The sequence below is a fragment of the Halichoerus grypus genome, chromosome 10 (genome assembly GCF_964656455.1).
Source record: "Halichoerus grypus chromosome 10, mHalGry1.hap1.1, whole genome shotgun sequence".
Lineage (NCBI taxonomy): Eukaryota > Metazoa > Chordata > Mammalia > Carnivora > Phocidae > Halichoerus > Halichoerus grypus.
The window spans coordinates 7,264,959-7,289,497 of NC_135721.1; the positions used below are offsets into that span (position 1 = coordinate 7,264,959).

The 24,539-nt window shown below is 41.3% G+C and overlaps 1 protein-coding gene across 6 annotated transcripts in view; it reads left to right on the plus strand.

Moving 5' to 3' along the window:
* The window catches only part of GRHL1 (grainyhead like transcription factor 1), a 50,318-nt gene that overhangs the window by 10,889 nt on the left and 14,890 nt on the right, over positions 1 to 24,539 (plus strand). For all 6 annotated transcript variants that reach the window (XM_078055961.1, XM_078055960.1, XM_036097548.2 and 3 more), the window contains 4 exons: positions 561 to 717; positions 910 to 1,021; positions 1,972 to 2,066; positions 21,011 to 21,169. In XM_078055961.1, coding sequence (XP_077912087.1) covers positions 561 to 717; positions 910 to 1,021; positions 1,972 to 2,066; positions 21,011 to 21,169 — 523 coding nt within the window. The remainder of the gene's footprint in view (positions 1 to 560; positions 718 to 909; positions 1,022 to 1,971; positions 2,067 to 21,010; positions 21,170 to 24,539) is intronic.

Consider the following 24,539-nt stretch of genomic DNA (forward strand, 5'->3'; position numbering starts at 1 on the left):
GACCTCTGGTCTAGGAAGGTTATTAAACAACTTGAGGGAGTTATATGCATGTTACTTTAAGGTGATAGTAAATGTAGAGAACTGTGTAGTGCCCATCCAAAGACATTTAAATTACAAGCAAAAATAACAAAAAGTGCTGTGCAGACCAAATCGAATTTAATCAGAGGCCTACCAGCCACCTGTTTGCAACCTTTGCTGAGTAAATACCAAATTGGCAGCATGTCTTGTGAGATTTCCTTCCAAAGTCCTTTTCAGCTTCTAGTATTTTTAATATCCTTAGCTTCTAAACTAATTTTTAACCTTATTACTTCATAGAATTTCTAGTAGGCATTTTGTAGCCCTGCATATGAGAGATTTGAGAATATCTGTGTTACTTAAGATTATATTTATCATGCAAGAAGTAGCAAATGCTATTTATAATATGACATAGTCAGTTGGATGTTTCCTGGTAGTTGGCTATTTGCATACATCCACACTGAAGCATTTCAAGATCGCACTAACGCATAAAGAAAGCTTCCAAAAGAGTGGATTAGAGAGCTGTGGCTTTTTTTGTTCTTTAGGAACAACTTTGAATATACCCTAGAAGCCTCAAAATCGCTTCGACAGAAGCCAGGAGATAGCACCATGACCTACCTGAACAAAGGCCAATTCTACCCTGTCACCTTGAAGGAGGTGACCAGCAGCGAGGGGATCCACCGGCCCATCAGCAAAGTCCGAGTAAGTTCTGCTCTTAGTTCTCTTCTCCAGGAAAGCTAGTCAGAGCTTAATATTCCTGGGTCTGAAGAAGATCTAAATGAAGATCTAAAATTGCAGTTTTCAGCTTTAACTGTAAAATAGAACACTAAGTAAGATTTCTAACAGATACTCACCCTTTAGTGTCTTTATATTATAATGCATTCTCTTTCATAGAGTGTGATCATGGTGGTTTTTGCAGAAGACAAAAGCAGAGAAGATCAGTTAAGGCATTGGAAATACTGGCACTCCCGGCAGCACACGGCTAAACAAAGATGCATTGACATAGGTAAGTAGCTCCAGAGCCTGCTTTTATTCCCAGAGGTGCAAGCATCCAGTTTTCCAATTCCAGTTATTTTTGGCAGTGATCAGCTTCCTGCCGAAAGCATTTGAATTTTTATGCCAGCTACTGATCTGTTCCAAACACTGTTCTCGGCCTCCTGGAATCAGTGCTCTTAACATTACTTCTTTCATAAGGACATGTGGCCCAAGCAGTGGCTCTCCAGATGACACTGGACCAGAAGCTCTAGAGCTTGCTCGCATAAGAGTGCCCTGCTCTTTGGTCTGCAAAGTTTTTGAGGTGAAATGTCTTCTTCAAGAGCTACTGATTATTTGTAGATGATGGTAAAGTCGGGAGAAAAAACCTAAATAAACAAGCAAAAGCAAATACTGCTGGTGGGCATTTACCTAACCATCTCCCCTGGTTATATGTTGAACTGTCCTGCTATACTCTTCTGTCTTTAAAGAGACCCTGTGATGTATCACTTGGGGTATAGCGGCAGACCTGGGCAAATCCGTATTTAATGAAGTGGCTGTTCTTGCCATGTATATAATTTTTGTATAAAACCCTTGTCTGTATCACAAGATGGTCCTTTATCTTAGTGTTACCTCTTTTGTCTTTTGTAACGTTCTCTTTTCAGAAAAATTAAAAGAGCTGAGTTCTAATCTTGGTTCTCTGGGCTAGTTTTGTGACCTTGGGACAATTACTTAAACTTTTTAGTCCCAAATATCTTAATTTTGACATAATGGGAAAAAATTAAATATGTCTAAGCTTACCTGTATTTTAAAAATCCTGTGATTCTTTTTCTTCATCTTTTGAACCTTTTTCAACCCAACAATATGTTCATTTACATTTTTCGGAGACAATAATATAGAAAACAGAATCTTACTTTGAACTGCTGCAGTCTCACTTTGGAACCAGAAATCACGATTTCCCTTTCTTTTTCATCACTCATGTAGCTGACTATAAAGAAAGCTTCAATACCATCAGTAACATTGAGGAGATTGCGTATAATGCCATTTCCTTCACTTGGGACATTAATGATGAAGCAAAGGTAGGTAACGGAGTCCAGGGACTCCTCCACTTCCAGCTTTTTGAGGGAAAGTGGGAGGAGCTTAATGATTTGACAACTGATTTTTTTTTATGGTTTTACATGTTTTTGTTCTTTTGCTAAGGAATAGGGAGAATAAGCTCAGTAAGAGGACAGGTTAGAGCCATTAAGTCATGAAGTGCATGAAAATGAGACCAGACTTTGGGAGAAGTAGCTGTTGTCTCATCAGCTGTGCCCTTCCTTCCGACTTAGCAGAGCCAGCTGGATTCTTGACTTTCTCTCTTTTCGTTACTTTACATTTTTTTGAAAGTACAGCTTCTTCCAGATGTTACGAAACTGTCCTTGTGCCCTCTCCTTCCTCCAAAAAGGACAATTTTTGTCAACCTGCTTCAGCACGTGTGGTGCAGTGTGTGAACCTGCAGGTGGTGGGGGAAGCCTGGCACTGCACGCTGTTTGTCGGGGCGCCTGACGCCCCATTTCCTGTGCTCCTTTTCCTTATTTGCAGAGTGGCGTTAATACCTGCCTCTTCCCTCCTGCGGGCATGTTGTGTGGATTATTGAAACAATGCTTATGAAGCTGTTGGAGTTTCTTCAGAAAGGCTCTTAAATACAAGTTTTTGTTAGCAGTACTCACCTACCGTTACTTTCAAATACAGCTAGAGTAAGGTTCTCCTCTCTGGGGCTTTTCCTCTTGAAGAGTTGCCTCAATTCACATGGTCATTTGGATCATTCTAACTGGAGTGTTTGGTCCTTGCAAGAAAAATTAAGCATACCCATAAGTCTATTTCTGCCCTTCCCACAGCATTCTTTTAGTATAATCCCCCTTTCACGGAATTATAGGGGTTTGGTATATAGTTTATTCTTTAGGTTACTTGAAAAATTGGCAGCTCAGGCATCACAGTAGAAACGCACACTCATTTGTGGGCAGTGGTGTGGGGCCGATGCTGAGTGCGCGTTGCAGACTTGCAGTGTGCGGGGCACTGCTCTACGTCCAGGACCAGGTACAAAGCGAGGACCACCTTCCTGTCTTTCTCAACCTTTTTTATTTTTTCTTTTACTTATTCAATGGGAAGTTTAGCAGTGATGGAATAAGACAGCATTAGGTATTAGTTATTGCATAACTTCATTTTTTACTACCTAGGGTTCCTTTTAAAAAAAATCCTATGACTGGATTCTTGAGAACGGTGTGAACTTTGCGTTATAATTGCTTTCCTTTCTTATTGGGGGCATCCTGTCTAAGGCAAAATTGTGTCTTCAGTGGAGGATATGGTGAACTGGGTCTGCCAGCCTGGAAATGTAGGTTATTGCATTCGCATGAAGGGCTTCTTGCCGACCGCCTTGATCCTATACAAGTGTCCTCAGGTTGCTTAGTCCAGAGTCTGGCACTTGATTAAACTGTGAATTCACTACAGAAGAGCTGTTAGGAGGAAAAAAAACTTTTCATTTTATGTAATTGTTGCTACAGTTACTTTGAAATTAAATATCATAGTAGGACTCAGCAGCCTATAAGAACAGCTGGCCCTGTGCCCTCCGGGTGCTTCTGTTCTTAAAGCAAAATAGAGATAGACTTCCTGTTTGCCATTAGGGACTAATTGAGAAATCGTGGAGGAGGTGATTGGCAACATCTAAGTCCTGAGTCTACTTTTCTGACTTACTTGTGACCTTGGGTTTAGTCCCTTAGTTCACTAGCTCAGTTTTCTCCCCTCTATCCCCCTAGGAAAATAAAAAGGCTGTGGTGGCCAACTCTCTTTTTCATTGGCACGTCATCAAGATTAATAAGCACTTGTCAGAGTGCATGGCGTTCTGGGCGGAAAGGCCCGGCATGTGGGCAGGGTGTTCTGTTTGTCTGATGTGTCACTCTTTGGGGTGGGAGTAATGAAAGCCCAGATGATGGGTTAGGATAATGGCTGCTTTGATTCCGAAGACCTTCAGCATATTTGTATTAAAGAGAAATGTTGTTGGAGGTGTGTCTTAAGTAGCCTTAATAGCTACTTGTTCATTGATGTAGGTAAATTCAGTTTTCATTTCCCCTTCCAGACCCCCAACGCTGACTTGGTTTTTAAGCCTTTGCCTGCTACCGGAAGGAGTTTGTGCCATTTCTTGATGAGGCTGTTACCTTCTGGTGCTGATATCAGGCATCAGCTTCAAGCGTGTGTTGGAATTCAGTATCTAGATTCTTTGCTTTCCCTGGCCAAGTTGATGTTTTCTGTTTTTACACTTAAAGTAATTGATGCCCCAGGGAAGCTAGAGTGAACAAGTATACATGCAGAATCTTGTATAGATTTTTTAAATTTTTGATTCTTTTTCAAAAGTATCCACTTTCTTTGCCCACTTTCTTGTTCTCATTTAGGATACATTTGTTGATTCTTAATTCCTGCTCATTCTCCCCCACAAACATAAGAGTATATATGTGGCATTCCCTTTCTCCCCAACACACTTTAAAAACAAATCTAATATCCCCTTTTGGCCATGCCAGGATGAGTAAAACCAGAATTCTGGCCCCGTGTTGACATCTGAATCTTCCTGTAGCTTCTGTGGCTCACTTTGGGGGTGACTATATTTTGAGGACATAGGAGGAATCTTGAACACCATGGCTTATGTTCCAGTTTGGGAAGAACACTGCCCAAACTAGACTTACTGTATGCTGTCCCTAAATCCACTCCCGTCCATCAGTGTTACCATATACCTGCTCTTACCATAGGAACTTGAAGAAATTATGGAACTTGTAAAAAGTCATGTCATGAGTTTTCAAGTGGCAAGGAAGAGGAAGCTGCTTTGAAAAGCCGAGATAGCTTAGAAACAGTCCCCCAGGTGGCCCTAACCTCTCTGCTATGCAGACCTATTTCAGTTCATTTTCCTGTCTTCCACACGAAGTTAGATTTGTTTTGGTAGCCAGGCTTCTTTTAAAGAGGCAGACACCTCTGGACAAGTTAAAGTCCATCAGACACTCATATTCCCTTGTGGAATACCTTTATAATCAGATTTCTTCCCTTCAAATGTGCAGCTGAGATCAGCTGCTTGAGGTAATTTTGGCAGGGAGAGGCATCCACCTTTGAAACATTAAAAGGTGCAGCTCTGGTGAGGTGCTGAAGTTTAGAATTAGTGAGTTCTGAGGGCATTGGTCTCATGGGAAAGAGAGGACTAGGAAGTGAGAAGGGCACATGAGGAAGGTGGGAGAAGGTGTGCACTCACCTTCTTGGGCTATGTATATATGGCCCGAGCCACCTCCCCCATCCCAGGGATTCATGACGCAGCAAATAGCTAGTGTCTGCTCTGACCCAGGCACTGTGCTAGATCCAGGCTAAGGACACTGGTATTGTAAATCAGGTATATTGCCGGTTAAAATAGGCTTTTGTGGGATAGCTTGAGATCCTAAATATAACATCATGAAACGGGTGTTTATACCACTTTGCAGATGAACTTTGGAGACACTAATAATTTATAAATTAGGATTGTCTGTCCTATTCCAGTTACAGTATTTCCAGAATCCAACGGTTAATTCTGGATAGGCTGCACATCTTGGCCTTGAGTTTTATTTCTTGCTTGGATTATAAATGTAAGGGTTTACAACAGCATTGAGATTTGGTTAGTGATAGGAGGTAAGGGCCTCTCAAAGCCTGAAGATCTAAAATAAATAGAGGAAACAGAAGTTAGGGAGAGAGAATTAACTTCCTTGAATGACTGTTTTATGCTAGGCACTGTGCTGAGGTGCCTTCCCTGTGTTTGTACTTAACGAGGCAGTGCTACCTGCTCAGTACCCCGAAAAAAGCACTTAGTCCTCTAGATGAGTACATGTTTGCTTCTTGGTCATCACAGTGAGGCTGTCTGAGGAGGCAAGAATCTAGACCTTGAAATGGACAGAAAGCGTTTTTGACAGGAGAATATTTTAAAGTATAGCAGCACCTAGCTGGTTCAGTCAGTGGAGCCTGTGACTCTTATCTCAGGGTGGTGAGTTCAAGCCCCAATGTTGGGGGGTAGAGATTACATTAAAAAAATAAAATCTTTAAAAGTGTAAAAATTCTCATTAATAGAGTAGCATTATGGCTTCACTGTTATAAATTCCCGTAGTAGAAGAGCACTTTGCTAACGGGAAATAATTTATGTTGATTGTTGGATAAGTGATGTTTAACTACAGAGAAATATAAATTATAGCTGTATTGGAATCAAGTGAGAACTGGGCCAACCAGCTCTGAGGGAGCCCTTCGATTCAGGGGAACACTAATAGGAAGGGATCTCTGTTGATGGACTAGGGACAACACCGAGTTATAGTTACCTAGACAATATGACAATAGGAGAATAGCTACAATCCAAAGCAAAGCTCAGGTTTTCTTTGGTCATCTATATGTAGTTGGGATCTCCAGAATATTAAGCAAATCTTTTATTTTTATTTTTAAAGAGTTTTAGAGAGTGCACACGGGCGCCTGTGTAAGTGGGCATGCGTGTGAAGGGGGTGAGGGGAGCGGCAGAAGGAGTGGGGAGAGAGAATCCTAAACAGGCTCCATCCTGAGCATAGAGCCCGATGTGGGGCTGGATCTCACCACCCCAAGATCATGACCTGAGGCAAAATCAAGAGCCGGACACTTAACTGACCGAGCCACTCAGGGACCCCAAATATTAAGCAAACCTTTTAAAGATGTAATGGACCCTGGGGATACAAAACATCTAACAGATTTTTTCCAATAGCGACTTGTAAATTTTTACACCAGAAGGTGTGTTGCGGTGCAGCTACCATTCACAAGTTTGATTTTTAAACTATCAACAGCAAAGAACTTCCTGTCAGACATGCATCAAGCTCCTGCTAGAGGAAGCAATATCAAGAAGAAGTTAGATGTGGAGTCTAATTTTGTTTCATTGTCTTGCGCATCCATGGCTTAAAACAACCTGGCCTTTTTCCTCCAGTGCTGTTGTGGAGCCTGGTTGCTTTTTCAGAAAGTCTTCCTTAGACCTTCAGAAGGCAGTGCTTCATTTCATTCTGTGATTGGATTTTTCCCAGATAGATGGAGTGACATCTTTTTCTTGGTGGCCTGATCTTATCTGTGGGGGGTGACAGAACCAATTTCTACACATTTTGTCTCTTCATGGTCAGTGAGGGGGTAAAGGGGGGGGCAGTCAGAGATAGGGCAAAACCAGAGCATCCCATTCTCTAGAGGAAAAAACCTGTCAATGAGAGCATTTTATGCTTTTACTTTTAAATATGATCCATCAACTCTAAGAAGGAATACCGAGGCATTCTGAAGGATTGTCATTCTGAGCCAAATGTTTTATATATCTTGGGAGAAGCTCATGTTACAAAAGAAAGAGGATTAAAATAGAATGCACAGCCTGACTGGGGTACTGAGCAGCTTTACCATGAGGGGCCTGGGTTTGGATGCAGCTTTGGTATCTTTCCCTTTTGTCTTCTTGTCTCAGCAGAAAGTGTGGAGTTCCTGGTGAGGGATTATTGAGGCTTGCAGAGTTCATTCTGTCAGAGGGGTGTAACCATTCTGGTAACTTGAACTTAAGACTTTTTGTAGGTGCTTGTGGGATGCAGGTTTATGAGTTTAATAACAGTTTGTTGTTTTGTCTAAGCATAATATTTGGAATTCATTGTGAGAGTAATTTTTAATTTGTTTGGACTGAGCATATTGCATGCATTTATAGGGATTCCATTCTAGTGAAGCATCAATTAAGTGCTCTATTAAAGTGAGGTGTTGCCATGTTTGGTTGCATTAAGCAGGGACAGGTTTGGTTTGTTTCACAATTTTAGATTTCCAGTGTGAATGGGAGGGAGGAGGGAGAGAAGTGAGTCAAATATTTTACTTGCAATTGCAATTAAATGCAGGCAGGTGTTTTAAAACAAAAGTGTATACTCCCTGGCTTAAATAGAAGTCAGGAAGCATTGCTACTTTTAAAAAAACAAAGGATAAGAGACTTCTTATGTCTAGGCAGATGCAAGGCTGACGCCATTGAATGGGATTATCCCTGTGTTCTCTCCTTAGAGCCCCCAGGGTGGGGGGGGAGGGCGGGGAAGGGGAACGTAAGGTAGCCATGCAGCCTTCTGAATTGTCATGCATTTGACTCCAGGTGTTTTGAAAGTACATATTTATCAAAGTAAAAAATAAACTTTTTTGGTGCCAGAAACATAGTCACACTCCTTTATAGGTAATGAATAGTCTTTTGAGTTTTAGTTTGATCAGTTTTGGAAATGACAAGAAGTTTTTCTTGATGGGAGACTGTGGAGAATGCCTTTAATTAGCTGATACGGAGTTAATTCTTAGCAATTGGAAAGTTTGCTTTGAAGAAACTGTTCTGGGTCTGATCAGGAGGAAGGTTTTTTTTTGAAACTTCTTACATTTCTTTTTGTTGGACTCTGGCTTGAAAGTATTTCACGTAGTATACTCTAGTGTCTAAGCAAGAGCTTCGGCCAGATGGAAAATAAAATGCACTGAATCCTGGTGGAAACTCAGAATGTGCAGGTAACAATAGTGCACATTTATTGTAGCACACGCCTGAGGGTAGGAGCCCAGCGCATTATGTTTTTGATTGGACAAGGGAGACACTTGGCAGCTGAAGAAAGCTTTGGTTTGGTAGTGAAACCTGTATCTTGTGAAACAGGTTTGAAGCATCATGTCTTAAATGCCATTTGTGCCGTCACTTGAATTTGTTTTTCGTTCTTTTTTTTTGGTCAAATTTTACCCCTTCCACCACCCTGCCACTGTCAAGAAACACTGAGCTCCTCTCCAGAACTTTCTTCTTTGACAGCTTGTCACCTCAACCCTCCTTCTCCAGGTCCTTCCTGGAAATTCCATCTAAAGTGGTTTTATAAATCTGTCGTTTCAACCAGTTTTGCTCCTTGTAAGCTAAATCGGAGAACTCCGACTCCGGCCTGACATTAGTAGTAGTGACTGGATTTACCTGAGCAGTAGGGGGCCTTGGAGTTCAGGTTTCTTTCATACAGCAGATCTTCGCACAAGACTCCAGATCCTTTAGTAAATATAAGTGAACTCTCTACATTGATTACTCATTTGGGGACTTTTTTCTTTAGCTTTTTAAAAAATGATTGGAAGTCAGCTTGCCTGCCAAGTCTGCCTTTATGACCCATGTGCTTACCTGTCCCATTCTGAACCTAGAGATGCTGGAATGTGGTCTGTGTTTGCCTTGTGTCACACCTGCATCCAGTTCTGCATATTTCACAACAAACATCCTACTTATTTGGGACAACAGGTGCCAAATCACTGTATCTGCCAAGTGTCCTTAAGTTCACCAGGTCCTCCTTAAAGGCTCTGACAGAGGGAAGTCAGTATGTGGGTACCTCCAGAATGTCTCTGTGTCTCTCTCTTCCCATCTCCTTCTCTGTTTCTCTGTCTCTCTTCCTCTCTCTTCTCCTTTTCTCTTTCTCTGTCTCTGTGACTTTTCCCCTGGCTCTCTGCAGTCTGTGCAGCAACTGGAGCTGCCCTGTGGGTGGTGTGGGAAGGCAGAACTGAGAGCACAGAAAGGGTGAGGACTTGGGAGAGCCTTGTTTTTTCTTCAGGGAAACACCCCATGTAGAGGTGAGGAGATTTTAGGTTAGTGCCCTGCTCTTCCCAGATCCCTCTCCTCCCTACTCTCAGCCCTCCGACTCTTTTTCTTATCTCTTGATGGTCGTTTGATAGTCTGAGAAACAGCACAAATCCTAGTGGCACATTTGGAAGCTTCTAGTTCAGGCTGTGATCATTCTGTAGGAGGGTGTTTTTAATGACCTCACATCATCAGAGTAGTGGGGAAGTATGACTGCTGGGATTATCCAGTGAATCAGTGGAAGACCGGGATTCTACTTCTGAGTTTATGACTCAGTCTCTGATACCTTCTTGGGCTTCATTAGTTAGGCCTGCACATGCGGGATAAGTAGAGGAGCTACAGGGATCATACAGAACTAGGATAATCAGGGTTTGTTTGGGTTTGTTTGTTTGGTTTTGACTGGGGAGGAGGAATATTGATTAGGATTAAGTGTCTGCTATATAATGCTCAATAAATGTTCCTGTCGATTTAGACTTTAGCCAAGAATTGGATTTTGATTTCTTGGTTTAAACTGGTTCCCGTTCATTGGCTTCAGTTGACATTTATATCTTCATATCAACATATTGGAAAAAGGGTGATTTTATTCTCATTGATTAGTGCTGTTGGATTTAGGATGAGAATAAACTTTGTTTTTTGACTTCGTGTTGTAATTTCATATGTCAGGAGGTTTCTAACCAAAAAGAGCTACTTTTAGATATGTTTTAGAGCGATCTTTCTGACTGATATGGAAGAGAGTTAAATTAGAATTTGTTCCAGGGTGTCTACTTTCAATTTAGTAGATCAGTTACATTCTAGGAATAAAATTATAAACTTTGTATCTGACTAAGCTGAATTTTAATACTAGATGGGGTTAAAATGAAAAAGATTCCCAGAGGCAACTGGGACTGTATCCAAGGTCGCGGCCGCTGTCTCGAAGGGGACCACGTCATCAGCTAAATCTTGTGACTTATATGAAGTCAAATAGGAACTGGGCACAGACTGCCCTTTGATATGAAGGATAGGGACCTTTCATTTCATGCCTCATGATCAAAAAACAACCTCTGCTCACAGCCATTTGGGGGTCACTTTTTCCCTGTTTTTCTACTTCTCGGGACAGTTTTTCCATGAGGTGCTTCTTCAGCTCCCTGCGCTTCGTCGTGGCAGTGGGGTTTCAAGAGCGCTGAGTTTGGAGCAGGAGGTATGGGTCCTGGCTTTGTCTTTGCCTTCTGTTTCCTGTGAGTCTTTTACTGTTTGTGTCTTCAGAGCCTGAGCCTCAGGCACAACTGAACACTGTCTCTCTTGAGTTAAAAGGTGTGGAGTAGCCAGAGTCTGAACCATATATATGATGCTCATGCTGAAGGTAAATGTTTGTAGGGTATACAACAAATATTGAAGTACATTTTTGGAATATAAAAACATTTTTCAGTTGTGAGTTTTTTGAAGCATCTTTCATAGATAAGTCAACCAACTTTTCTTTTTTCTTTCCTTCTTTCTAACAGATCTTTTCTCTTTTCCTACTTATGTTTACCAGACAGTTGAAACTCACTTGAACTATCTGTGCATTATAGTACACAAATGATAGTATATAATATTGACATAGTTATGTAATCAGGAGTGCTCTCGGCTCCATGTGCTGACGCTTTTCCAAAAGTCTGCTGTGTATAATCTGGTTTGCAAGAGCAAAACACCATTCTTTCTTGAAGGATTGTTTTATTTCAGTCATTATTGACCAATTTAAATTATTTCTAACATCCTTCCAGGAAATTCTGTGCAAGGTAATTAATCTGTTGTTACTATGTGGAAGAACTGGCTTAAGATGTCATGTTGCAAAGGGTTGACTTTCTTAACTATACATTCATTCATTCAGCAGATTATTTATTGTACTTCTCTATGCAAGAACTATGAGGACATAAAGAAATGATTCAAGCATAAAGCCTGTCCTCAAAAGAGATTATACTCTCTCTGTAATGATACAGGTCATAAGTGAGGTTAAAAAACTCTGAAGATGTCCAGGGGAAAGGAGTACTTTCAGCTAAGGGAATCAGAGAAGGCTTTATGGAAGAGAATGCACTTGCTGTGATCTTTGAAAGGGTGGACCTGCAGAATATTTTTGCAAAGTCTATTTGATTGGATCTTTTTTCTTTTTCCTTATTCCCGCCCCCCCCCCCCCATAGATTATCTGTTGTGAATTTAAGTGGAAAAGAGGCAACTGGAATAGCTTAGCCTAGAGGTGCTTTGACATATTGAGGCCCAGACCTTGTGTAGTGTAGAAAACAACAGAGTGGACAGTACCACCCCCATTAGTATGGCATGAAGCTACAAGTGAAGGGATAAAATGTTTATTTATAAAATGCAAAATTGTTAGATACCTGCAATTTCCTTAATAGATGGTCACTGTAAAGAACATCTTCAAGTGTAAAAGTGGGTAAATGCAATAGAAAATCACCTCATCGCTCATTATGTGGCTTTATCTCTGCTCTAGAACTTACCGTCTCTCTCTCTCTCTCTATATATATATATATATTTACAGATATATACATATATATATTTACAGATATATATATATATATACACGCAGATATGTATGTCAGTGAACCTCGAAATGCCATAATCTTTTCCAAATTAATTGAGGGTGGGTATGGGTGTGTGTGTGTGTGTGTGTGTGTGTGTGTATTTGATTTAATTATCCATTCAACAGATATTTATTTCATGTCCAGTATTTGTAAAAAATTGCTTGGCATTCTGCTCTCTACCAAGATGACCTAGGTGTTCAGGTCCACTTGGAGGAAAGTTGTGAACATAAATAACCTGTGAACTTGGGCAACAAGTTACGTAACCTCTAAGCCTCAGTTTCCTCATCAGTGAAATGGGGTCAGAATAGTACTGATATCATAGGTTGTTTCGAGGGCCAGAGTCAGGTGCACTGTAAGAATACAGTAAATATAGCTCAAATATCATGGCAGTATGCAGTTTTATTTAACTGGAGTTTAGGAATTTGGGGTCATTCATTTAGCGAACACATGGTTCTTACTGACTAGGCACTGCCAGGGTGCTTTGGGAGTGTCTGCCGTTTGCTCTCTTGCTCACTGTCTCACTCATTCTCTCCCTCAGATAAATAAAACCCTTAAAAAATAAATAAAAAGGAGGGGCGCCTGGGTGGCTCAGTTGGTTAAGCGACTGCCTTCAGCTCAGGTCATGGTCCCAGGGTCCTGGGATCAAGCCCCGCATCGGGCTCCCTGCTCCGCGGGAAGCCTGCTTCTCCCTCTCCCACTCCCCCTGCTTGTGTTCCCTCTCGCTGTCTCTCTCTCTGTCAATAAATAAATAAAATCTAAATAAATAAATAAAAAGGATACATATATTATTCACATTTGAGAAATACTGTGGTTGGTGGTAGGAAACATGGCTGGAAAGGTAGATTGGTGTCACATACGGCATCTTGAACACAGAGGAATTTAATTGCTATTATGTAGACAGTGGTGAGCTGTAGAAAATATTTTAGTAAGAATAAAGGATTAAGATTTGTAGTGATACTGTATTTGGCAATTGCCTAATGTTAATGAAGCAGTCTCTTTCATTTTATTCATTACCTGATTTGTAGCCATTTTATTGTTCAGAGGGCTCTTTACTAGAGATTGGGAGAAAGAAGAGTTAATTTGTGTAAATTGATATTAGCTCTTTTTTTTATCAAGTGTTTTTGTTTTGGGGGGCACTCTTGTGTGTATTAAAGTTTTGTGGGGATTTGAAAGTTAAGATTTGGAGATAATGTGTAGCTTTTTGCATCCCCATGATTTTTCTGTCATTACTGGCATTTAATTCAGGACCATTTTGTAATAGGCATTGGAAGAAATACAAAAAATGTACTAAACACCGGAAAATGCTTTAAAAATGAGTAACAATCTCTGCCATCAAGGGACTTAGGGCACTTATAATTACAGTGTGACAGAGTGACAGAGGTGGTGAATAGAGGTGGCATGTTCAGGGCATTTGTTTATTCCCTTCCCTGACCTAGGCGATGAGGGTAGAGAGAGATGTGGTTCTTTACCCCAAACTGAAGCTCAGAGTCTGGTCACAGGGGAGGGGAAGCGAGCTACTTGGTACAACTTGCGAAGTAGTAAAATGGGGCTGTAATTCTATTTGGGTCATTAGGGAACGCTTCTCACAGCAGTTCTGTCAATTGATAACTAGGTGTTTATTGATGAGCCATGTCAGTAGAGAATGGAATAAAAGTTATTTTAAAATTGAGGGGCAGAGAAAATGAAGGTCTCCCAATTCCTGTAAAGATATGTGAGACTGGAATGGGAATTTGGAGCTAGATTTTGGATGGCCCAGATAATTTGGATTCCTTCCTTCAGAGGGAGGAGAACCACGGAAGGTGGTCGTGATTTTTCTGGCCTCTTTCATTTTCCCAGCCTTCTGGGTGATGTCATGTGGGTGAGTTCCTGTGACCTCTCATGTACTCTGATGAGCCTAACACTTTGTTTTAGTTTAAAAATCAGATCTCTTAAGAAGAAAACTTTATCTGAGCTGTTATAAGGGTGGTTCATATTCTTAGCAAATCTAGAGGTTCACATTTTGAAATTTTTTATTCCACTCATTGAATAAACCAAATTATGAAAGTGAAAGAAAATTATTTTCACCATTATAGCAGCAGTGTTTTAAAAACATGCAAAATTCTACCCAAATCTCTCTGTGGGAAAAAAGAATTAAGACTATATCATTTGGATGTCAGGTTCTTGTACATGAATAATAATATAGAGTGAGTATTAACTGTTGTGGTAAATTTTTTAAAGGAACAGCCTTTTTTTAAGATTTTATTTATTTATTTATTTGAGAGCGAGAGCACAAGCAGGGGAAGCCGCAGGCAGAGGGAGAAGCAGGCTCCCCGTCGAGCAGGGAGCCCAATATAGGACTCGATCCCAGGACTGGGATCATGACGTAAGCCGAAAGCGGATGCTTCACTGACTGAGCCACCCAGGCGCCCAGGAACAATCTTTTTGTTCATGAAAAATATCCTAATACAGTGTACTTAAGTCAGCCAGTTTCATTATTTGGCTTCTGACTCAACTTGTTTAGTTTTTGTAACTTTTGACTGATAAATTTCAAGTGCTTTTTTAACACTTTCTGTGAATTAGGTGGGTGAAAATATTTCTGTAATTTCTCCCCACAAATGAAATGCACTTGTTAAAGCTCACATATCTGACTACTCTCTTTAGACTGGACAGTCAGCAGGTTTTATCAGAATTGTGCCTTGGTTTGTTGTGTTGCTAAAGCCCAAAAAGAGTAAGTGAGTAAGGGGGTCTGTAAAATTTGTTCTCGGTTGCTTTCACTTCACTGGCTGGGAAAATGAGCTTCTGATGGCAGCCTGTGTTTTGAGCTTAGTGCTGCCTGGTGTCTTTCTCCCCCTCGCTTTTTCTCCTTTGAGGAGAAACAGTAGAGACAGCAGCCAGCTGTGCGAACTGCAGTGTGTGGCTGCCGTAAGGCTTCCTGGAAGAATCATCGTAAGTCGTTTCGCGATCTGATTTCTTGTTGGTTCTGCGCTTATAAGCAATTGGAAGAAAAAATCTAGACAAGTTAATCTTTTGATAACATAAATCTTTATTTTGTTGTTTTCCTCACATTTTCAACTGAGGTCTGAAAACAAAATTAAATCTTTTGAAAAGTTTTAAGTGTGTGAATTCTCAGCCAAGAATGAGGAACTACATTAGAAAACTGGGCTGGACATTTGAAAAGGAATCTTGCAGAGCATCTTCAACCTGTTCAGCAGTTTATTTTTGTGGTTAGTTTTTTTCTCTTCTAGTGATTTTGGTTGGGAACATGAGATGCTCATCTTGTGTAAGATTTATGTTTCATTTGTTTGAATAAAAGCAAGCTTTTCCTCCAAATCAGTGGCAAGGAAGCGGTTATCACCGCTTGTATTTCATAGAGGGGTTGAATGTGTAACAGTCATCTTACTTTTTACCTCTTTCCCACCCTCTGAGGAGATATTTCAGTTTTTCTGTAACTGTGTTATAGAAAGTATTTTTCTCTGCACAGTGACTGTGGCCCGAACTTTTGTTTTATCTGGATTTGGGTGACTTGGCCTGTTGTTCTGCTTCTTTGGGCAGTTGCCCATGAGGTAGAACCAATCCCAAGTGTTAACGCTGTGATGAACAGACCATGCCTGTCTTGTTGCTGCCCCGGGACCCAGAGGAGCGCTCTGCCTTGTGTTTCTACACTTGTCCTCTCACCCGTCTTGGGTGCTGCTGATGAAAGATTTGTCACCTTCCTAAATAAGATTCCTGGAAACAGCTTCTCCCTTAAAACGTACTCTAGTCCCCTCTGTGAGTGTGGGTTGTTTTGATAAAAAACTATGGTTCCATGCGCGAATGACACGTTAGTGAGAGGTCCTTCTTAGGAAGTCACTTATGTGGAAATAATTCCTTGCTCTTAACCACATTGTGATGATGTAAGGGTAAATTGTTGTTCGAGCTCCTTAGAGAAGGGTTTGTTTAGATCAAGGCTCAGCAAACCGTAGCTCTCTGCAAACCCTGGCCAGCCAGCTGTTCATGGAGGTCAGGTCAAGCTTTATTGAAATGCCACACACCCACTTGTCACGTATTGTCTGTGGCTGCTTTTGCACTGTTACTGTGGGGTTTATTTGTTGTATGTCATCCTCGAAGGCTGAAACACAGTTGGGTCCTTTTACAGAGAAAGTCAGCCGTCTCCTGGTTTAGATAAATACATGACACCTGTTATGCGTGTCTGCAGCGTCCTTCCTCTTAGCCATCTTTATTCACTACTCCCTCTGCATTTTCCTTCTTTGGTGAAAAACATACGTGTTAAGCATGTGCTGCACACCAGGAACCAGAAGCAGAAAGGGCAGACTGAGTGTTCTGTCTCCAGGGGTCTTCCCCTCGGTGACACTGCAGGTCACCCGAACACGCGGTTCACCCACACAGGTCAACCCCTGCGAAAATCAGATGTTCTGTGAGGGATAAACAGAAGCATAGCTGGTAGATTTTTAATAGGCTTTTTTTTCTGGTCACTATCTTATGAACTATGAGCTCTTAAGGATTTGCATGATCTTACTGAATAGTAAGGTTGAGCAGATGCGTTAATCTTCATCTTTCCATTGGTTAAATGAATATTATTATTTGATAGGGCTATAACTCTTAAAGTTTTTTTAATTAAAAAACTTGATGGGATACCTTTAAATACATGTAAGAATATCTGAACTCTTTAAAGAAAGGAAACTGTATATTGGGGCTTGTTTTAATCACCTGAAAGTTTTGGAGCCAAAGGAGACCTTTGGTGGATCAAAGTATAAGTATATAGAAGATTAATCACCTGACAGCCGTGGCTTTCATCCTGACTGATCACTGGAATTACTTGGGGAGCACCTAAAAAAGGCCTTGCGTCTGGAACCCACCCCAGGCCAGTGAGAGCAGAACCTCTAGATGTGGCTTTACTGTCTCCAGGAAGGGCTGATGTTCTCTGGGTGATTCTGATTGAGTCAGGGGTATGAAGCAACCAAGTTCCCAGGCAGCGCTGATGCTCCTGGCGCCATGCTTTATGAACCTCTGCTTTATAAGATTCTTAATTCTATACGAGTAGTTCATATAATTACTTGAAATGGCAACTTTACATGGTTCTTTTAAAATAATATGATTTGTAAAAAAAAAAATTGATAAATGTATTACACAAAATTTTGTCACTAATAAATACAGAGTTAGGAATAAATGATTCATAATCTTTCAGTATAAATATAATCATAGGACTCAAGAGTTAGATGTGATATAGACATCATCTAATTCAACCTGCCTTTGACAGGTAAGGACCCTGTCCATGGTCACAGCACTAATTAGCGATGGAGCTAAAACTCTGATGTTTCCATTTTCAGACCAGAGCCTTTCCTGTTGACCACATATGCAGGATACCTGAGGCATCTTGCACTCTTGCTAGTTTTTGGTTGAGGCTTAATTGTAGCAAGTGTGACCCCTTCACTGGCAGCGGCATGTGCCCATGACTGTCCTGCTTGTTCTTGCTGTGGAGCCTGCTACGCGGGGCTTCGTGAGCACCGCCCTCACTTCTTTCTTGTAGGTCTTCGGCCCACTGTCCTCCTTGTACCATGTGTCCCGGGCCTGCTATGCTTCTATCACACATCTTGCTCAGTGTTTACTGGTGTGTTTATGTATTTATCTAGACAAGGTGGTGTTTTTTAATGTTGAGTGAGGGATGCTGTAAACTTTCTTTGTTGCAATTAGAAACACTTCCAAGTTTGGAAAGAATTGATTTTATAAAAATAGGACAAGAATGTGTATAAGAAAGTGATTGCAAGTCATCCTGAGTAATAGGGTAATGTCTCTCTGAAGACTCCATGTTTATACTGATCCTGGGATTTGGTTCCTGCTTATTTCTGCTTTGAATAGAAACTTGACACTGGGAAGCAAGGGGAGGTTAGGTTTTAGGTTGGATTACCATGAAATCCTCTTGTAAATGGAATATCACTTTGGGTCAAAGACTTCCTGGAATTGTTGAGGGTTAAGTGTAACTTTCCCAGGGTGCTGTTTTTGAGCCCTATATTGAGCCATGTAGCCTAGAATGAGAGAGAATAATTTAGATTTCCCACTTGGTTGTAAAATGGAAAATATAGAGATTTGGTTACTTGATGTGCTCAGTTGTTTGCCTGGATTACTGTCTTTCTGTTTGTCTTTTTGTCTTTCGTCTGTTCCGTCTTTCGTCTGTTCCATAACCGATCTCCTTAACTCAGATTTGTAAATTGTATGTGAAGTGTTTTTAACAGCATACTGTTGACCAGTGATCAATACGGGCTTGAACTGCAGAGGTCCACTTATATGTCAGTTTTTTCCAATAACTGTATTGGAAAAATTTTTTGAGATTTGCAACAATTTAAAAAAACTTGCAGATGAACTACACAGCCTAGAGATAACCGAAAAAGTTAAGAAAAAGGTATTGTAAGAATATAGTATATAATATGTATAACATACAAAATATGTGTTAATTGACTGTGTTATTGGGAAGGCTTCTGGTCAACAGTAGGCTATTAGTAGTTAAGTTATGGGGGAGTCAAAAGTTACACATGGATTTTTGACTCTTGGTAGGGGGGCTGGCAGTTGGTGCCCCTAACCCCCACGTTGTTCCAGGGTCAACAGTATAGGAAAAGATATAAAGTCAAAGCACAAAGTTTCTGTAATGGATTTGAAATTCATACATACCACTTTTTCCTATATATCTAGATTTAGGTATTTTTAAAAATAAAAGCATTTTGTTTATTTACTGAAAATGGGTTAGCTGGAAAGAAAAATCATAGTGGGCTAGAAAAGGCAACCCAAGACCCGGTACGGGGCTAAAAGTAAGTGTTGAGAAAGCTGCCACATGGAGAATATGGGCCTGGCCTCGAAGTATTTGCAGTCTAGCCAGGGAAAGAAAGCATACACATGTCAAAATGGCACACCATTCCCAGTAGTGGAGAAAAGTGATTAGGGTAAAAAGTTGATTTGGGAAAGACAGGTTGCAGTATAGGTATAAAGCGGTGGCGGGAAGTTCTGGATATGAATTCCAGCCCTTTGCTTTCTACCTTGGGGACAGTTTAAAAAAAAAAAGGATTAACACGGTCTCTCAGGGTTGTGAAATGAGATCATGTGTATAAAGCAGGTGCCCAGTGCAGGTCTGGAAATCTTAGGTGCTCACTGCTGTGGCCTCCACGACATAAGTCGGGGTGAATGGGGACCCTCTGTGGAGATGGCGCTAGAGCAGGACCTCTGTAGATGTGGAGAGGCAGAGAGGAACTGTGGAGGTGACTTGGACTGGGACAGGAGGGACACAGGAGGAGGAAGAAGGACAAGGACAAAGACGTGAGGCAGGGGTGAGCATTAAGGTGTGTTCTAGGGGCCATGAGTAGACCGGCCAGAGTGGAGAGCTAATGGAGGGACAGGATGTTAATGTGGACAAGTTCTCAGTCATTGTAGGGTGTTTTGGTATTTTCCTTCTTGGAAATAGTGTACAGACAGAGCAAGAAGAAAACCCCTGTGTTTCAGCATTTGCAAACCTTCTAGAGAACATTCTTTGTCATTATGGTTACAGTTTTCTTTCTCCTTACCCTGTCCACTCCCTTCTTTTTACATTCTTAGGGGCTCCCCCATCCCAGCTGTTCTGGCTTAAACTTCTCCTTGTCTGGGTCTTGGTTCAGCCAGTGGCGCCCCGTACTACTGCGGTAGATCTGTTCTCGGTTGTTAGAGCTAACGAGTTGTTGGCCCCTGGACCGGAAGGAATGGAGTGTAAGAGTCTTGGGTCTCTGAAAGGCACAGATTTTTAAAACTGTAATTTCAGTAGTATCCACTGTGTGGTGCTCATGCATCAGAAATAAATTCTCAAACTAAATGGTTGACAGGGAGCTCCATGCCTTGTGACCTTGTATGGAGAGGTTAAAATCCATAATCGCAAAAAAAGAGAGAAATGGAACATGTTTTTTGCTGTACCAAGATTCCCTTGGGTTTCTCGTAACAACCTCCAGTGCCACTTTAATAATGTGACTCACTGATTTCATAAATTCCATAATATTGGGACATTCATCGGGTACCACAATTGTCCTAAGAGTTGGTGTAGACATAAATGCAGGCAGAGTCCCAGAGTTTGTACTAAGCTATAAAACATCTCTATATCTCTATGCTGTTGGTAACATTGGTAAAAATGACATCAAGGAAGACAACCATACTCTTCCACAGTCTGATGCTGTAAGTAAACATTTGGGAAGAGAAAGTTGACAGAGGTTCAAAGCTGCTGTCTACTTTTTCTCCTTTAAATAAAGTCTGCCATTCCTATGACTACAAGTAGTTTTAAAATAATGGGCACCTGGGTGGCTCAGATGGTTAAGCGTCTGCCTTCGGCTCAGGTCATGATCCCAGGGTCCTGGGATCGAGTCCCGCATCGGGCTCCCTGCTCAGCGGGGAGCCTGCTTCTCCCTCTGCCTCTCTTTCTGTCTCTGATGAATAAATAAAATCTTTAAAAAAATAAATAAATAAATAAAATAAGCCCTTATTTTTATTTATTTATTTATTTATTTATTTATTTATTTATTTATTTATTTATTTTAAAGATTTTACTTATTTATTTGACAGAGAGAGAGACAGCGAGAGAGGGAAGGAACAGAAGCAGGGGGAGTGGGAGAGGGAGAAGCAGGCTTCCCGTGCTCGATGCGGGGCTCGATCCCAGCGTCCTGGGATCATGACCTGAGCCTAAGGTAGGCGCTTAACGACTGAGCCACCCAGGCGCCCCTAAGCCCTTTATTTTAAAAAAAAGTTTATTTTAACTGAGAAGCTGAGCTCTCATTTAGAACATATCTGAGTAATTTCAGTAATGTTGGTATTTTTACAAGCTGTGCTAAGGTTGACTGTTGGTGCCTATTGCTTCTAATACCTTATTTTCCCTTTGCAGGTTTTCATCTCTGTGAACTGCTTAAGCACAGATTTCTCTTCTCAGAAAGGTGTGAAGGGGTTGCCTCTTAATATTCAAATTGACACCTATAGTTATAACAACCGTAGCAACAAGCCTGTGCATCGGGCATACTGCCAGATAAAAGTCTTCTGTGACAAGGTAAGATTGTCAGACTGGGGAGGGACAATTAGGGTAAAGCATGCGAGAGACATACTCTTCCTCACAGAGAATAACCAGGGTCTTTTTAATATTTCAGTTTGATATAAATGTATTGCTAATAATATGAAATAGCTTACTTGAAATTAGAAATTATTGTTTTAGCCACACTTAGACACATTATATGGGGGAGAAAAAAAAATCTCATTTTAACTGAAAAATCAGAGGAGCCAATGAGTACATTTTGTTGGGCACGTGTGATGGAGTCCAGATGGCACACGCAGGGCCGTGCTCAGTCCTCGGTGCCCTCGGCTCAGTGGTACTTGGAGGCGCCGGCTGCGGTGCTGGAGCTCCGGGGCTTTGTGTCTGAGGGCTCCGTGTGCATGACCACAGAGGGCTGTGCTTTCACTAGCTTCCCTCCCTCCGGGCCCGTTGGCAAGTTGTCAGCCAGCTCACTAAAGCAGAAGATGAGATTCAGAGTCTTCTCTTGAGCAGCAGGTAGGCAAGAGGAGAAAGCATAAGCCTAAATGAGTTCAACATCATTTCTTTTATCTGGAGAAGAAATGGTCACTTTGGCCAGCTGCAGAGCCAGGGGCCCAACTGGATGAACTCCAGAGAGAGGTCGTGGGCCCGCTGCGTCTTGAAGACTGGAGACTGTGTTCTCCTTGAGAACTTGGCAGCAGCCGTAGAGAAACGAGTGCGCCACTGAACTACGATTGAAGGCGACCTTGACTTTTCCCATTCAGAAAATGTTGGACTGTATTTTTTGCCAGTCCCCTCTTTTTGTCCTGTTTAACAACAAAAACAACAACAACAACCCTCTCTGTTATTAAGATTTTTAGAAGGTACTAGAAAACTGGAAGTGTATTTGCTATCAGAAGTCTGCTGTCCTGATTTTTACATGGGGGACCAGAACACAGCATGTGGCCTCGTAGGAGCAACCTGAGACCTTCCAAGTTCAGAGAACTTTCTCAAACACCCAGATTCAGTAACATTTATTGAGTACCACGTGCCTGGTAATGTGCTAGGCTGTATTAGTTTTCTGTTGTTGCTATTAACAAATTACCACAAACTTAGCGGTTCAAACAACACACTTATTTCATGGTTCTATAGGTCAGAAGTCTGAGGTCTTGCTGGGCTAAAATCCAGCTGTTAGAAGGTCACATCTCCTTCTGGAGTCTCTGGGGGAGAATCTGTTTGTCTGCTTTTCTACCTTCAAGAGGCACTCACATTCTTTGGCTTGTGGCCCCTTCTACATTTAAAGTCAGGAGCCTCACGTCACATCCCTCTGACAGTGCTGCCATTGCCATGTGTCCTCATCTGGCTCTTTTGCTTTTAAAGACCCCGTCTGTTATCCTGGGCTGACGGGGATGATCTCGGACACTTGCCCTATCGGAATGCCAGCTGATCAGCTACCTTATGTCTCCTTTGCTGTGTAAGCTCACATGTTCACAGGTCCTGAGGATTTGGGTGTGGACATCTTCCAGAGGCTGTTAGTCTGCCCACCACAGTACTTCCCATATATGCTGCATTGTACAAATCACGAGTCACATCAGGTGTGAAGCAGGGATTTCTGATCCTGAGTCAAATTTCTTTCCTTCATACCACATTCCTTTTTTTAACCAGAAGAAAACCTAAAGAGATGTCCAAAGTCATAAAAACTCTCAGCCCCAATTTTTTATTATTTGATTCAACAGACATAAAATTATTCTAATTGTTACCCAAGTGTTTACTGTGTTTCTGATGTATCGTTCCTGGGACCGTAACAGTTTGTGGACTGATCGTGGTCCATGGATCACACTTAGAATATCGGCTGATTGAATGATGTCAGCCTGAGTTAGCGTGAACTGGAGTTCTCCGTATCACATGACAAAAGCTGTATAAGCGGTTTTGCAGAGAAGGAACAGTATTGATTCACAATCTTAAATGAAACTTGGTTTTAATATTAAGACTTTTTGAGGGAAGCTCCTGTATTGGTAGCTGATTTAGAAAATGAAACACAGGAGAAGTTTCATGAATTGTCCAAAGTTATTTTATTAGTCAGTTGTTGTGCAAAGTTTAGAAACCGGTTCTTTTTGTTGTGTGAGTGTGTGCTAATGTATACTGTGAAGCAGAAAGCCTTTTCTTCAGAGTTGCAAAACTGAGAGTGGTTTGGGACAACACATGATTTCAGGAGTTGCTGCTTGCCTACTCACCTGTTCGTTTAGATCGCATGTGTAGGCCAGGCACTGTTTTTTCATTGCTTGTGTGTAAGCTCTGTACCACGGTAAAAGGAGATCACACAAAGCTGTGGTTAGAAACTAGGCATCTGCCCCAGCAGTGCTTTGTGTGGACTGTCTAGATGCCCACATACCCTCAGCCTTCACAGGTAAGGCTTTCTTTGTAAGGCCCCTAAAAATATTGCTGGCCTATTCTTCCCTTTTGCTGGAGCAGAGATCTCCTCAGGGATGAAAATTGTTGGTCTCCTTTCCCTTTAGCAGCCCTTATGGCACACAGCAGTGGTGTGAGCATGATACAATCGCAAGGTGCCTCGGGGACATGGGAGGTGAACTTAGACACTGTTTTCATCCTGAGGTTTTAATCTCAGAGCTCTTAGGGTTGATATAAAACCCTGCATGGGAAGAAAATATTATGTATTGCTGTGTATAATTAATATTCAATATTGAATATTACTGAATCTTTCAACCCCATGGAACTCCTCTATAACCTCACACCCACTCTTGATTCTCGTGCATCTTGTTTTAACTTCTGTCATCCCTTATGGTTGGGATTGCTTTGCTCTTCGGGTTATCTGGTTGTCTGGTGCTGCCTCTTCTCTGTGGAATATTCCACGTGCCTGCTTGTTTCTCTCCTTTCTGAGATTTGACTCACCTGTTGTTTGGTGCCTGTCAATTCATTTTTCTCCGCTGGTTCTTAAAACTCTCACATCTTATGAATCTAGTCCACATCCACAGTAAGAAACTAGAAATAAGACATCTCTTGGTATCCTTCAGAGGTATTTACATTGTTTTTCTCGCCTAAGAAGAAGGTTTTACTAGTACTTTATTATGAATTGCTCAACTGGTTTGATAAATGGAACTTTCTCTTACGGCAGAAGCAGCAGCAATTTAACACTTTTTCAGAGAAAACAAGAACAGGAATTGGATCTCTAACCAATGGAAATTTGGCAGCTTCTTTTTCTATGAGCTTGTATATATGTATAGATCTGGGGTTCATCCTTAGAGAGAAAAATGTCATTGACCTTTATTTCCCACAGATCATTTTCTTCATCAGAGTAATATTTACTGTGGCTGTAATTGGGAACAGATAGATTAACTTTTTAGGTCGCTGCCTGAGGTGATTGCCCAAGATCAGCCTCTTTAGTTGTTGAGCG